This window comes from Aspergillus brunneoviolaceus (genome assembly GCF_003184695.1).
Source record: "Aspergillus brunneoviolaceus CBS 621.78 unplaced genomic scaffold BO95scaffold_12, whole genome shotgun sequence".
NCBI lineage: Eukaryota > Fungi > Ascomycota > Eurotiomycetes > Eurotiales > Aspergillaceae > Aspergillus > Aspergillus brunneoviolaceus.
In genome coordinates this window covers 168,943-182,620 of record NW_020290742.1, presented here as the reverse complement: position 1 = coordinate 182,620, position 13,678 = coordinate 168,943, and the positions used below count along the sequence as shown (strand labels likewise).

At 52.7% G+C, this 13,678-nt stretch overlaps 5 protein-coding genes across 5 annotated transcripts; 3 read left to right on the top strand and 2 right to left on the bottom strand.

Annotated features, from left to right (window-relative positions):
* Nucleotides 1-747: 747 nt before the first annotated feature.
* On the top strand, nucleotides 748-2,595 carry BO95DRAFT_450724 (uncharacterized protein; the record flags this gene model as incomplete). The annotated part of the gene is made up of 2 exons (XM_025588028.1): nucleotides 748-1,068; nucleotides 1,096-2,595. 2 exons carry the CDS (start codon nucleotides 748-750, stop codon nucleotides 2,593-2,595), a joined length of 1,821 nt encoding a protein of 606 aa, XP_025445338.1.
* A 439-nt stretch (nucleotides 2,596-3,034) lies between these two features.
* BO95DRAFT_355966 (uncharacterized protein) lies at nucleotides 3,035-5,289 on the top strand (the record flags this gene model as incomplete). Its single annotated transcript, XM_025582279.1, has 5 exons — nucleotides 3,035-3,178; nucleotides 3,272-4,241; nucleotides 4,291-4,313; nucleotides 4,383-4,833; nucleotides 4,901-5,289. The coding sequence occupies 5 exons, from the start codon at nucleotides 3,035-3,037 to the stop codon at nucleotides 5,287-5,289; spliced, it is 1,977 nt and encodes a 658-aa protein (XP_025445337.1).
* Nucleotides 5,290-5,805: 516 nt separating this feature from the next.
* On the bottom strand, nucleotides 5,806-6,320 carry BO95DRAFT_460672 (uncharacterized protein; the record flags this gene model as incomplete). The annotated part of the gene is made up of 3 exons (XM_025588759.1): nucleotides 5,806-5,988; nucleotides 6,059-6,228; nucleotides 6,284-6,320. 3 exons carry the CDS (start codon nucleotides 6,318-6,320, stop codon nucleotides 5,806-5,808), a joined length of 390 nt encoding a protein of 129 aa, XP_025445336.1.
* A 2,772-nt stretch (nucleotides 6,321-9,092) lies between these two features.
* Nucleotides 9,093-9,732, bottom strand: BO95DRAFT_407338 (YbhB/YbcL family Raf kinase inhibitor-like protein; the record flags this gene model as incomplete). The annotated part of the gene is made up of 2 exons (XM_025584065.1): nucleotides 9,093-9,529; nucleotides 9,609-9,732. The coding sequence occupies 2 exons, from the start codon at nucleotides 9,730-9,732 to the stop codon at nucleotides 9,093-9,095; spliced, it is 561 nt and encodes a 186-aa protein (XP_025445335.1).
* A 1,981-nt stretch (nucleotides 9,733-11,713) lies between these two features.
* On the top strand, nucleotides 11,714-13,440 carry BO95DRAFT_489193 (uncharacterized protein; the record flags this gene model as incomplete). The annotated part of the gene is made up of 2 exons (XM_025590557.1): nucleotides 11,714-12,374; nucleotides 12,448-13,440. 2 exons carry the CDS (start codon nucleotides 11,714-11,716, stop codon nucleotides 13,161-13,163), a joined length of 1,377 nt encoding a protein of 458 aa, XP_025445334.1. The 3' UTR covers nucleotides 13,164-13,440.
* Nucleotides 13,441-13,678: the final 238 nt, after the last annotated feature.

The following is a 13,678-nucleotide window of genomic DNA, read 5'->3' as shown; positions in this document are numbered from 1 at the left end:
CAAAGCTGATTGCTAGCATTGTTCGGCAGGCTTTGTGGGAGGAATGATCCCCAGAGAATCACCTTGTTGGTCAGACAACGGGTGGTCGGTTGGCACTTGAATGCACTTTATTGACGGATGGGCGGTCTTTGTCTATTCACGTCTAAGGAAACTGTTCTTTCGGCGTCTTTACGCCCCTTTACCCCCGTGCCCAAAGGTCGGACAGAATGCTTGTGTCTTGAAAGCCAAGGGCTTTCCTGACCAACTGACCTTCCATCAATAAACAACCAGAAGCATAACCCAACCCATACTTGTGAGTATTTCTGATTGTGCTGTACGTAGTGGTTCTACTGAAGAGGGGAGCGGCTATCACGTGACTGGAGATCCCCCGCAATCGGACCGACCGAAGATACATTGTAAATCCATCCTTCTCTCGCCATCGCCCTTTTGCCATCATCAATTAGATCCCCTTAACCGTCCTAAAATGAGTGCTACACGGAGCAGAACATGCTTGAGCTGTAATAGGACCTTCTCGAAATCCGAGCACCTCACGCGACACTTGCGAAGTCACACTAATGACAGGCCCTACGAATGTCTGATCTGTGGCAGGTTGTATTCCAGGAGGTAGGCACCTGCTTTTCTACACCCCACAAGGTTGGGTCTGCCAGAGTCTAATGTACTTGCCACAGCGACGTGTTACGTCGACATGAGAAGATTCATCAAACAGCCTCGCCTCAGTTTCAAGGGCGTCCAGTAGCCGAATTAGCAATGTCGACGCCATTGTCTCAGCAGACATCCTACCCCTCAGATGCACCAACAGGCACCTACCTGGAACCAGAGCATCAGCTGCATATCGTCAACTCCATTCAACAGAGCGAATCCAGCACCTCTTGGCTCCCAGGAGCGCTTCTCGATGTCGATGCGTTGGATTTCACCTTGACCTCGGCAATTTCGGAATGGGCGCAACTGCCTCCCATCCCGTCCATCCCGAGCTTGACTGACAACGGCCCGTTCCTTACCCCAACTTCGGTGCAGACCGCGGAATTGCCAGCTGACATTATGAAGCGAAAATGGTTTACGCGTCTCACTGTACCAGAAGGCACACCGGCCCCCCAGAAAAGTTCCGGCACTCGGAGCAGGGAGGTTGGTCACGGAAACCTCGCGGCCGATGAAAACTATCGAGCAGGCCTCTCGCAGAGGCTCCAACCTCGGATGCACGATGAGGCCCTTCCTTCGGCTGAGCAGCTCAATCTCTTCGCCAACCAGTTCTTTACCCGCTTTCACCGACTTCTCCCGATCGTTCATGTGCCCTCATTCAAGCCCACCACCGAGAACTCGTTACTGTTTATATCAATCTGTTCGGTTGGTAGCCTGTTTATAGGGTCATCACACGCGGTCGCACAAGGGACTCGTCTATTTGAGAGGCTGAATAAAGCGATTCTGGCGTCCTGGGAGTCAGTTCTGGCTCGCAGCTGCTCCGACGCGTTGTCCATGGTCCAAGCAGCCATTATCGGCCAGACGTTTGCCATTCTCTCCGGCCGTCCCAAGGACCTTATTCTGGCGGGTGTTCTGCATGGTACAGTCATGGCCTGGGCGCGGGAGTCCGATAGAAATGCACTGCCGCTACCCGCCACCCCTCGAGACCTCGATCTCGATGACGCTCGCTTGGACGAGCAGTGGAGTCAATGGATTGATCGCGAGCAGCGATTGAGGGTCAAGATCGCCTTGAACATCCATGACGCAGAGCTTGCAAGCCTACTACACCATGAGCCCATCTGCAAGCATCGGCTCACGCATTACCCTCATTTGGCTTCGGATGCATTGTTCACCGCGCCGACAGCGGTGAGGTGGGCCAGAGCTTACAAACTTACGGCGACCCCAACAAGCCCTCAAATGTCGACCACGTACCTCGACAACATTCTCCCAGGCGATTCTAGGTTTGCAGCCTACGGACTACTTGAGAGCATCAGTGCCCACGTCAGTGAGGCTCGGCGGTCGAATACACTCGATGACCAGGAAGTGGGGAGATTATCCCACATGCTCATGTGGTGGTGGGGGAGCAATAGCACCCAGTCCAGCGTGCACGACAACGAGGACGACCCCTTTGCGTTGCAGATCCTGTGGCACTCCACCTACATAGCCATCTACGCCGACCTCGACCTGCTGGAACGAGCCAGCGGCCGCGATGGGGAGCCCGCTGCGCAAGCCAGCTACCCGCTTGTGCGTTCGTGGTCGAGCTCACTAGCCGCAAGTAAATGCTTGGTTCATGCTTTCCTACTGCAGCGCTACGTGGAGCAAATGCGTGTCGCCGCTGAGCCGGCCATCCACATTCCTCGAGGCCTGTTTCACGCCGCCTTGTGCTGGTTCGCTTTTACTCGAATTGGAGGCCAGCAAGGCGTCGATGTTAAGGCATTCGAGGCGCCGGAGGTCCAGCTGTCAGACAATCATGCGGCGCCGCCTGGAGCACTCGGGAAGACAGGCAGGGACTGTATTTTGGCAGACGCCAACCAGGTGCACCGTTTGATCGATATGCTGAATCGAGTCGGACGATGGGGCATTTCATCTTCGTTCGCATCGGTATTGTGTGCCGCGATAGATGGTCACCATGGTGCATAGACCACTAACAACCACGGAAGAAAAGGCTGGTAAGCATCTTCGTGACCACCAGCCTCCCACCCAAGGGGGGCTGATGGTCTCTTCGCAGTCACCCCGCCTTGCTCGGAACGGCGTGGTGGGGACGCGGCGGGGTGGCCGGCGGGGTGCGCAGACAAGAACAAACCGAGGGAATGGCTTTTCCCCGGTGTCTTACAGCAAGAAATGGCAATAGTACAGGCCTCACGGTTCACAGTAGCCGTTTTCTTTGCCGAAGGCTCAGCCGGGTCGCGGGGTCTAGTCTCCTTCCTCGTGCTTTCTCCACGCCCAGCCCCCGCAATAGAGATATAGATGAAAGCTTATGTACCTTTGTTGCCGACCAAAAGTCCAAGATTCTGAATTCACATCATCTACCGTCTTGTTTAGGTCGGCATATAATCTCCATATCTCAGCAAGTCACACTATGCCACTCTTCACCGAACATGCCTCCAGCTGGCGTGACCTGAGGGTCCTGCCGTCCTTGGCTCCCCCATTGCCTCGCTTGGCACCAGCATTCGTATCGTCGACAGAGAGTGAGGTAGAACGATACGAGGTACTCATTGTCGGAGTAGGTTATCACTCTCCCCATATCAAACAATAGGGCTCAGCCCCGAAGAGTCGAGCTGACGATAATATACTAATTGTTGTGACAAACCGATAGGCCGGACCCGCCGGGCTGATGCTCCAACTACTCCTTGCAAGGTACGGATTGACTGACGAGTCTCTCCTATGCATCGACTCCAAGCCGAGCACGCTCAAATCCGGCCAGGCCGACGGGGTCCAGCCGCGCACATTGGAGGTGTTCAAGACCCTGGGCATCTCCGAGGAGATCGAGCGAGAGGCATGCCAGATGTGGGAGTTTGCGTTCTGGAACCAGGCCGAGAATCTTGGCGGCAGTCAAACCATTCAGCGACAGACCGTCGTACCCCAGGTGATCCCGCCGGCCCGGTTTCCCTACGAAGCCACCATCCACCAGGGCCGCATCGAGCGCATCATGGACCAGGACCTGCTGCGCTACTCGCGGCGCGGGGTGCTGCGCAACACCAAGCTCGTGTCGTTGCGGATCGATGAGCAAGGCGACGCGGAGTTCCCCGTGCTGGTGGAGATCGAGGTCGAAGGCGCCCAGCGACGGACGCTTCGGACGAAGCACCTGGTCGGGGCGGACGGGGCGCATTCGGTGGTCCGCAAGGCCGTGGGTCTGCACCTCGAGGGCCAGTCGCTCGACCACATCTGGGGCGTAGTGGATCTCGTGATCGACACGGATTTCCCGGACATCCGTCGGCGTTGTGCGATTCATTCTCGGGCCGGTTCCGTCATGGTCATCCCCCGCGAGCGCATCTGTACGGGTGAATATATCACTCGCATTTATGTGCAGGTTCCGGGACTGGTGGATCCGGAGGGAAAGGTGGCTGACGCAGACTTTGGGAAGGGTGCCAGGGGCCGACGGGCGCAGGTTACGCTTGGAGGAATTCTGAAGCAGATCGAAGCCGTGTTCCAGCCGTACTATATCCGGCCTAAAAGGGACGATGCGATCGATTGGTGGGCTGCGTACCAGATTGGGCAGAGGATCTGTCCTGAGTTCATTGTGAAGGATGCTACTGGGATTGGTAGGGTGTTTATCGTTGGTGACGGTACGTCTGGATCGCTCCTAGTGGAGAGCTTGGACTGACAACCATCAAGCTTGCCACACACACAGCCCGAAGGTAAACTGCCGCATGCAACCTCCTGCAATCATGAGACTGTACTAGTAACTAAACAACTGGATTATGCAGGCCGGCCAAGGCATGAATGTATCAATGATGGACTCCTACAACCTGGCATGGAAGCTCGCTTATCACGTCAACGGCCTCACCCCGTCTACATCAGGGAATGCGCTACTCGACACCTACCACATCGAGCGCCACGCTAACGCCCAACAACTAATCGACTTCGACAGGAAGTTCGCCACCGGCTTTTCGGATAAAGTGGGCACGGAGGACTGCAAATCCGGCATCTCTCACGCCGAATTCGTTGACATTTTCAGCACCGGCTGTGAGTTTACCAGCGGCTGCGGTGTAGAGTATGGGGAGAACCTGGCCGTCGACAGGACGCCTGCGACTGGCGCCACGAGGCCCGTCATTAGCGGCCACGACTACTTGTCTGGGATGCTCCGGCCTGGGCGCCGCTTGCTCAATGTCAAGATGAAACGGTTCGCGGATGGAGCGCACCGGGATATCCATGATGGTAGGTCGACTCGTGTGACCTGCAAGAGCTATGATCATCTCTGACCTTAGATCGATTTTTGTTCTAGACCTGGCATCCACAGGGCGCTTCCGCATCCTGTCCCTCCTCTCCGTCGACCTGCTAGACCCGAACGGCGTATCCGCAACTGCGCTACAGGACGTAACGGGCCTGGTTCAGCAGTTTCCCCCGTCGCTGCTCGAGCAGATTGTGGTGTATCCCGAGTTGCCGGGTGCGATATCCTGGGCTAGTATTCCGACGTGTGTGAAGGAACACGCGGAGATGGCGTTCTATAGTGGCTATGAGGTGGCCGATGCGTATGGGATCTATGGCGTGGATCCTGCGCAGGGTGCGCTCGTGGTGGTGCGGCCGGATGGGTACGTGGGCATAGTTGCGCCGTTGAGTGAGGTTGCTCGGGTTGATGGGTATTTGGGCGGGATCATGGCGCGAATTGCTTAGGAGAGACTCGAGTCTTTATCGGTGATGTATTTGGTATATATGGGTGGATGGGATTAAGGATATGTCAATGGGTCACATGGTGTCTTGTCGTCACAGCCTGCTTGTGGGATGTGTGGCGACGAGGGGGAAAGAGACGCAGATCAGTGGATCAGAGCTATACCAATGTACTGTAGAGGTGCCTTTTAAGTTTACCACTGTACTGACCTATGTCCTGGATTTATGTCTTTTTGATATATTATCTTTCTGGCTCACTCAAAATTTTGTATAACTTTACAATAAATGAATGTAACCCCTGTGTGTGTGACTGTGAGTGTGTGTGTGGGGGGGGGGGAGTCGTTTTCACTTCTGGCAGCTATATAGGCCGTGTGGGGGTAATCACAGTGCATAGTCTTGCCTCCTGGCTGATCCGACAAGAATTCCTATTCCAGAGCATCAAACAAGGCACAATAAGTAGCATTGTCGGCAACCAGGCTACACCTTCGGAGTTATATCAAAGGCATCTACCCGTCCCGCCTTCTACCGGAACATTGAACCAGCACCCTTGATTACAACAAAAGCTTTTGAAGTTATCGATCGTGCAGCCGTAAGTATCGACGGGGTTGCAACATTTGCCCAGGGTGCATTTCCCAGATGCACACTGCGAGGGTCAAGGTTATCCCGATGATGCTTGAATTTGGGGGGAACACCCAGAGTCTTGACCTACAGTGGTACCACACTTTCCACAATTCTTCGAATCGGTATTCGTATCTGTGCAGGCTCCGCTGCATACTTGCTGCGATTGCGAGGTTTTGAGAGGGCCACAGACATAACACGGGCCCTGTCCGGTTAACGCGGGGAACACGCAGGTGGACGATGGGTTCTGGTAGTTCTTGTAACACCAGTCGGTGCACTTGGCTAGGTTGGTCACCGAGGTCTGTGGCGTTGACCAAACGGGGGTGCCTGGAGATGTTAGTCTCATCTCTTGAGCGGAGTGTATGGCTGGGTGCTATCGTACTTAGCGCCAGTAGCGCGAGGATTGTGGGCTTGACCATGTTCAACTGAGACAGATATAAAGCAATAGTTGGAAGGGCTATGCTTGTTGCTGTTTCTAAAGTCAATCATCGGACTACGAGGACATTTATGTTTAGCATAGACTCTTGCCATGACGTCCTTGATTAAGAGTAGCTATGGTGGTGAGGATAATGTTTCTGCTGCTTTGATGCGCTGCAGTCTCAGACATGTGATCTAGACTCCGCGCCAAGTATCCGCTGACCGATGGTTCCTTGGTACGATCAACAGACAATGGCCGGGAGGATTTGGGTCGTTTGTGGGGAGGGGGCGGTGCGGGAACTTAGGGGATTTGCGGTTGACGATTAAGTTTGAGAATAATACTCTCAGGCTCTACTGGCTGTTGAAAGGTGATTGTTGAAGGAAGTGAAGATAGGCTTTGTAGAAATCCCTGCTTTGATAGATGGGCATGTCCCAATAATTTCAAGCTGGTCTGTAATGACTTCGCAAGTCGTCAAGTAGTCCAATGCTGATCATGTTGCAAATTGACTGAGAGATCCCGCCATAAACCTCGCGTGGGGATCTCAAAAGTTGCATTGTGATACGGCAGTATCCGAGATTGAATACAAAGTGAACAGCGTGGCGCAGTGCATTGTACCAGCATTGCGGTCGGCCACCTCGAAGTCTAGACCAGACGGTGCAGAAGTGGACTCTCGAGCCCAACACCATGACAGCCCAGCAGTATCAAAACGATGACGGTTCGATTTCACCTTAAGGATGTGCGCGATTTCTGGATGTCTTGCTATTACTTTCTCAACCACAGACATGCAGTGGAGGTCGCCGTGGAAATATGCTGCTCAGATCGATCGGATCGATCAGTGCTGGTCGATCTCGATCCCACAAGGTGGGCCGGGCCTCTTAAGCTTTCACTGCTTAATTTAACCGCAAACGGCCCGGACCCACCTCCGATAACCTTATTTAGTACCCGATCAATTCTGCGCCCACTGCAGATACATACAAGGAATGAAGATTGACTCGGCCAGAACATTCTCACGTGGGCGAACCAGAAACAAACCTTGGGTCGGGTTTGAATCAATGCCAGAGGACACTTGAAAGCCTAGACACAAAGTTCTGTCTTCCCCGGACCCTAAGCGCACCCGACCAGTTCATCAGATGGTATCCAATGACATTTCATACCCCACCTTGTCGTACATAGTAGTCCCTTCGGTATGATCATCTGCACCTTTGTTTCGGTATAGAGTCCTTTGATACTGAAGTTAATAATGTGGACTCTGCGCGTCATAGAGATGCCAGACAGCCAATAAAATGCAGCTTCAGGGGGCAAATATTACTGGTAAACTCTCTGAACCCTCGACCACACGATGAATCTATGTTATCTAAGCTGCGACCTCTATCGTGGCGTCTGGGGCTCCGCGAAATAAAAGGGTATAGATATCGAGCCGACCCTGGCCTGGTTGCAACCATAGATGGTGCCATCTTCGAAGATTTAGATTCCGCTCCAAGAAACTGTTCAAAGATATACCACCACACAAGATGAAGCTCTCGCTATCAATGACTTCTCTTTTTCTTTCCCTTGTCCTCTTATCTGACATCGCCCTTGCCAAAATCGTCACAGGAACTGCGTCGGATGGGGCGATTAGCTGGGTTAAATATGTCCCCGACGAGACTCCTGCTCCCGACAGTGCCGCCTAGGGAGGGAGAAGTCAAACTTGGTCAGATGCGAAATGATTTGACATCTGATCTGACGTGGTATGTGACGAGACCCCATATTTTGTGCGGCTGCGGTCTAAGTTATATTCAAGCTCAGCTCAACTAAACTGCACTGTGTTCCAGATCGACACGAGCATAGCAAACACAGATTTATGGCTTTTGAAAGCCGGCTAGATGAGATTGGGAGTGGAGACCCCGGGTAGATTGACCCGTCTTGAGTTCTGGAGCATTATCCGGTGTGGAGGCCAGAGAATGCTCATCAATGCACAACCCATCCGATATACTGGGCACCAAATTTGACTCTTGCCAACTTTGATCTTCTCCCGAGCGGTGGTGTAATGTTTGTAGTCTTAACCATTCTCATGGAAACAGTGGCTTGGGGCTTGCTCGCGATATTCCAACAAGTTGGTGTCGGGGTTAGTAGCACCTTCCCAGTCTACCATACCATTTAATTTCATATATCGAAGGTAGGGTGTATTACAAACCAGACAGTGACCTTATCAGTTTCAAGGCTCAGTACTCACAGATATTGTGCGACCCGCAACAATCAGGATCTTGACAGCTTCAACATCAAGGTGACCTTTTGCATAGACAACTAAATATGGATCCCTAGCTTTCTTCATTCTATATAATACAATCATTGGAAGTGCACGTTCCAACAATACAATGTGGCCATCTGAATTGCGAATCATATTCTTATCGCTGTCAGGGTTACAGCACAGACTCCCCGATCGCATTCAAGAACTTCACAATCGCCGATATCTTATGCTTTTTCGGAGCTCCGGGTGTCAGATGAGTACTGAGTGGTGGCCTAATAGCGATTACTCCATCTACCTCGTTCGTTACCTTGACCCCCGGGCCCGAAAGACGGATAATGATTATTTGAGCGCGAGTCATGACGCGGTCCCGTCACAAAGGGCTTATCTTATCAGCATACCCGGGGCCCGGGGCCGGCTTGCCCGCCCGGAACCGGCCCCGCAACCACAGGTAGTTAGTCACTCCCCGAAACCGGCACGGATGGCCACATTTGGACCTGCCAGAAACTTCCACCATCCCTTTTCACTCCCGACATCTCAGCCCACGCATCAATTACTGGTAAAATAATTCACCGCCACCACCTCCCCCAACTGCACCTCCTGCACCCATTTATCCCAATCGTACCGCACGCGCGGCCAGCGTCCCACCTTCTGCCCCTCCGGGGACGCGTACTTCTCGACGTCGAAGCCGGCCGGCTGCTCGTACAGGAAGAAGACGTAGCGATGCGGTGCGCTACCGGGCGGGGGGCCGGGCCCGATGTAGTTCGCCACGAAGGGGGCGGTGACCTCGAAGCCGTAGGTTGCCCCACCCGTGGGCGACGTCGTCATTGTCGTAGGGACAGGACGAAGACCGGGTTGCAACCAGTGCAGAATCGGGCCTAGGAAGCTGAATGCCGGGAAGGGGGCGTCCAGGTCTAGGTTGACGACCATGTACGTGCGGTTGGGGTCGGGGACGGTGAAGGTGAGATCGGGGGCGGTGCGGGCGTCTGTTTCTCGTTTTGTTAGTTTAGATTCTGAGTTGCGCAGACAATGCGTGGTCGAAGAATGTGGGAGCTCGAGACAGACCTGCTCGTGGGATGTATTGGCCTGGTTGGATGTTGCGGTGGACGCCCAGAGTCAGCCCTAGAGTTTTGGATGGATTTTGTTTGAGCAGGGAGAGTGCACTCTCGATCGTCTTGCTGCCGAGCATCTTGGCTGATTGAATGTCTGATCTGTTTCCGGGATGTGGAGGGAGAAGAGAGAAAGAAAGGAACGAAAGTGTATGCATCCCTTGCGGAATTTGAGCGAACTGGGGAATGGCATGGCCGGGACCGGAGATAATGGGCGGTGATAGGAGGCTATCACCGGCCTTATCGCTCTCGTTGATAGTGAAGACTTAGAGGACCGGACTATAGCTTCCTTGGGCTTTGGAAGCAGCTAATCAATACTCTAGAGTTTGGTAGCTATGGATTATATCTGTTCAAGTTACGGCCCGTGAGAATAGATCAAAGTTCATTGACAAAGCTGATTCGAAATGCTTGTGTGAGCTGTTGCCTCGATACCAGCGGCAGATATCCGGGGGTAGTATGACATTGGCACTGCATTACACTACCTAGTTGAGGAGGAAGCCTCTCAGCGCGACCAGATCTAAATTAGGGATAAACCTATCCCCAGAGAAACTAAGATATATGAGGTAGAGCCATCGTGCTAACCCATCAGTCTGCCATCTTGCATCGCTACGGAACCAAGTCCGTTTTGTAATTTGATAGTTCTGGTCAAGACGAGCCAGCTAATCCAACAAAAGCATATGATTCAAGTGAGAATCCACTATCCACGACATACTTTCAGACGGGTGGGACCGTCGAATACGGGCCAGGGACTCAATGTGATAGAGAAGAAGGCCCTATCCGATATTCAAGCTGGTCCCGGCTGGTTCCCATTATCAGTTTTGCACACCACAAAGATGGGCAGCGGCGTCGGGCAGAATAAGTAATTCTTCTTGCACGAGTCACGGTTACAGCCTAGAAGGCGCGATTGCCGTTTAGCTTATATCTTGTAGAAACAATACAACGACCATTCCACCTTTTATATCTTGACAGTTTTCGACCCCTATGTTCTACAAGGCACTATTAGCAGTTGTCTGGCTTCCAATATTACAGCAATAGTATGACCAGTAGCAGTCACGGCATTAATCGCTGTGGGTAGACCCAAAGCAATCTCGAGACGTATATTGGACTTGTGAGCGTAGAGCGACCTTGAGTGTCGGAATCACAGTATAGTTTAGGTTAAGTTTGGTGTTGTAAGAGAGACCTTAGCATACACTTAAGGAGACCGCCTGGGTCGATCGGTGGTTCGTTGCCTATATAACAGTTACATCTCACACTGGAGTATCAACTCGATCCGGAATTTCCGGTATCACAAGATAGCCAGCCATTGAATGATCCGGTCCGAAGAACCATTCTTGGTTGGATATAGTCAGGGACCCTATAAGTGGAAAACTATGGGTTATGTGGAATCGGAAGCCTCTAGCTTTGGCATCGGAATCACGTGCCCGTGCCTATACCGGTGTTTGAAGGGCGACTCTAAATGGCTGTGTCTGTTTAAGGATGATGTGTGACTCCAGTGTACGAGTACGATTGCTGGGAGCCGGTATTTGGAATTGATAGGTTGGCCTATGGAGTGAGCGAGTGAGCATGACTGTTGATATGCTTGGCGGTCCTACGGCCTCACCCAGGCTGCCGCCCGCCGGTGGCCTTAGCTAATTCCTCCAAGATAGCCTGACGTAGCCAGAATCCGAGCATCTTCCACCTCACTCTGCAATAAACACACTAGCATACTCACCCGACGGGGAAGGGTATACAAAATTCCATCTCGATAGAACTGGTATGATGTGTGCCACGCTAGCCTGTATCCAAGTACTACTGTACTGTACAATACATACAATCAATGATGGGAATATACGGTAAAGTAGTTAGTTCCGATGGGCAGGGATAAATCCTCAAAGTGGCTAGTATCATGGCCCCTGAACTAGTGGCGGGGGATTAAATCAGGTGTCTGACTTTCACCAACTCACGGGGGCATAATATAAATTGCTTCTTCCTATCCACCCCACCAACTTAACACTTCTTAACAACCCACAGCTACTACTTCCAATCACTCACCCACCCCAAATATTGTCCTCGAAGATCAATATGCCTCTCTTGTCATTGCCACCTGAACTCTTCCACCAGATAATTTCTACACTATCAAACAGTGACATCAAATCGCTGCGCTTGACGTGCCGCCTTCTCTGCGACGTTGCTCGCCTCCGTCTCTCTCGCATCTTCCTTTCTGCAAACCCGCTGAATATCCGAGTATTTTGTGCGGTCGCAGAACATCCATTATTTCGCCAGCAGGTAACGGAGATAGTGTGGGATGATGCTCTTCTGATCGACGATCCATCGCCAGAACCTGATTCGTATGGATTTGACGCAGTTATCGGATCGGACGACGAGGAGGAGAACAACGACTGCCCGAAGTGGTTTGTCGCAAGATGTAAGAATAATCTCGATGAGCTGTCAGTGCGGATGGACCGAAATGAAGATGGATGGTACAACGCGGAGCGTTTCGCCCAGCGGGATGCGCGACCGTCGCTGTGGACCTGTTGGCAGTATTATCAGAACCTCCTCGCGCAACAAGCCGAAGTCTTGATTCGTCAGAGTGACGTGGAGGCTCTGGTTCGTGGCCTTCGAAGGTTTCCTGCTCTAGAGAGAATCACTATCACCCCTGCCGCTCACGGTTGGTTATATCAGCCACTCTACGAGACGCCGATGATCCGGGCATTCCCCAACGGCTTTAACTACCCAATCCCGCGTGGGTGGCCGACAGCGGCGGAAGGGGAACCTATACCAGAGGCTGAAGACTGGAGCACTTTATCGGAGAAAAGCCAAAAAGCAGTGGCGGGGAGTCCGGCTTGTTCTGCGTGCATTGGCCCAGCATCCTGGTCATCGCGTGGTCGAGCTAATCCTGGATGTTAATCAGCTGGATACGGGGCTCAATTGCACCATCTTCCACCAGCCGTGCGAGGAGGTCGAGAACCTGGTGGCCCTGCTGCGACGCCCCGGGTTCCGCCGCCTGGACCTTCCCCTAATTGTCCGTGGCCAGGAATATGAGGAGTGGCCCGCCTTCCGCAACGGAAACCTGCGCCGCGCCTTGGGTGAGGCATCGAGCTTGGAACATCTCAGTCTCTATACGACAATCGAGGTCGACTCAGTGACTAATCTAAGGTGGCAGGGGCAACAATGGAGAGAGCCCGGGCAGAGATCATCTCGCTTTCATTTCACCTCTCTTCACACTATGTTCCCAGTGGCAATCTGGTCGGGATTGCAAACCTTGAAGCTATCTCGGTTCATTGTGATCCAGGACGACGTGATGTCTCTCTTGGAGCAACTGCCGGCCCTCCGAGTGATTGAATTGAGCTTCTTGGGATTTCTAGATAACGGGGGCAATTATAGGGATCTCCTAATCGAGATTCGCAAGAGGTTTCGGTGGTCGGAAAGAGACCCGGAGTCGAGACCCAAGCTGATAGTTGCGGTTGCACCCTGGCCCCCTCGACCGGGCCTGGGAATTTGGCTCGACGAAGAGGTACACTCCTTTCTCTAAGACCATGGTCAAAACCCTTTCTCCATCTTCCGCGACGCTCCGAACCAAGTACCCCAGGGAACAGGGACACTTCGGGATTCCTTCGAGCCAGGCCATGAGCGCCCTTACTTTGGCTCATGCAAGTTCCTGAGTACCGCGGGAATCGACAATCGTCGCAACACTCGAGTGTTTAGAGAACTACATGCTTAGATAATTATGTAAGAGGTAAGAAAATGGTTGATTACCAGGATGGCTACGAAACACGAGCGTACCCTTTCTTTGGGGGGCTAGAACAGAAGACGCATCCAGAGGTCAAATATTGCTGAAGTGGAAGAACCCGACCGAAAATATGCATTGCATCGAGATTATACCCATATATCCCGACTGGCATTTGAAATAGATATAGGACGCAGTATCCCTGTAAGCAAAGTACCAGGGCGATTCTTCCAGCGTGTATTCCCATTGGCGCGTAAAGTACCTGACACCGACGACCGCCACGCAAAGACAGTACTGCCCTAAGGAGGACCATGTCATTA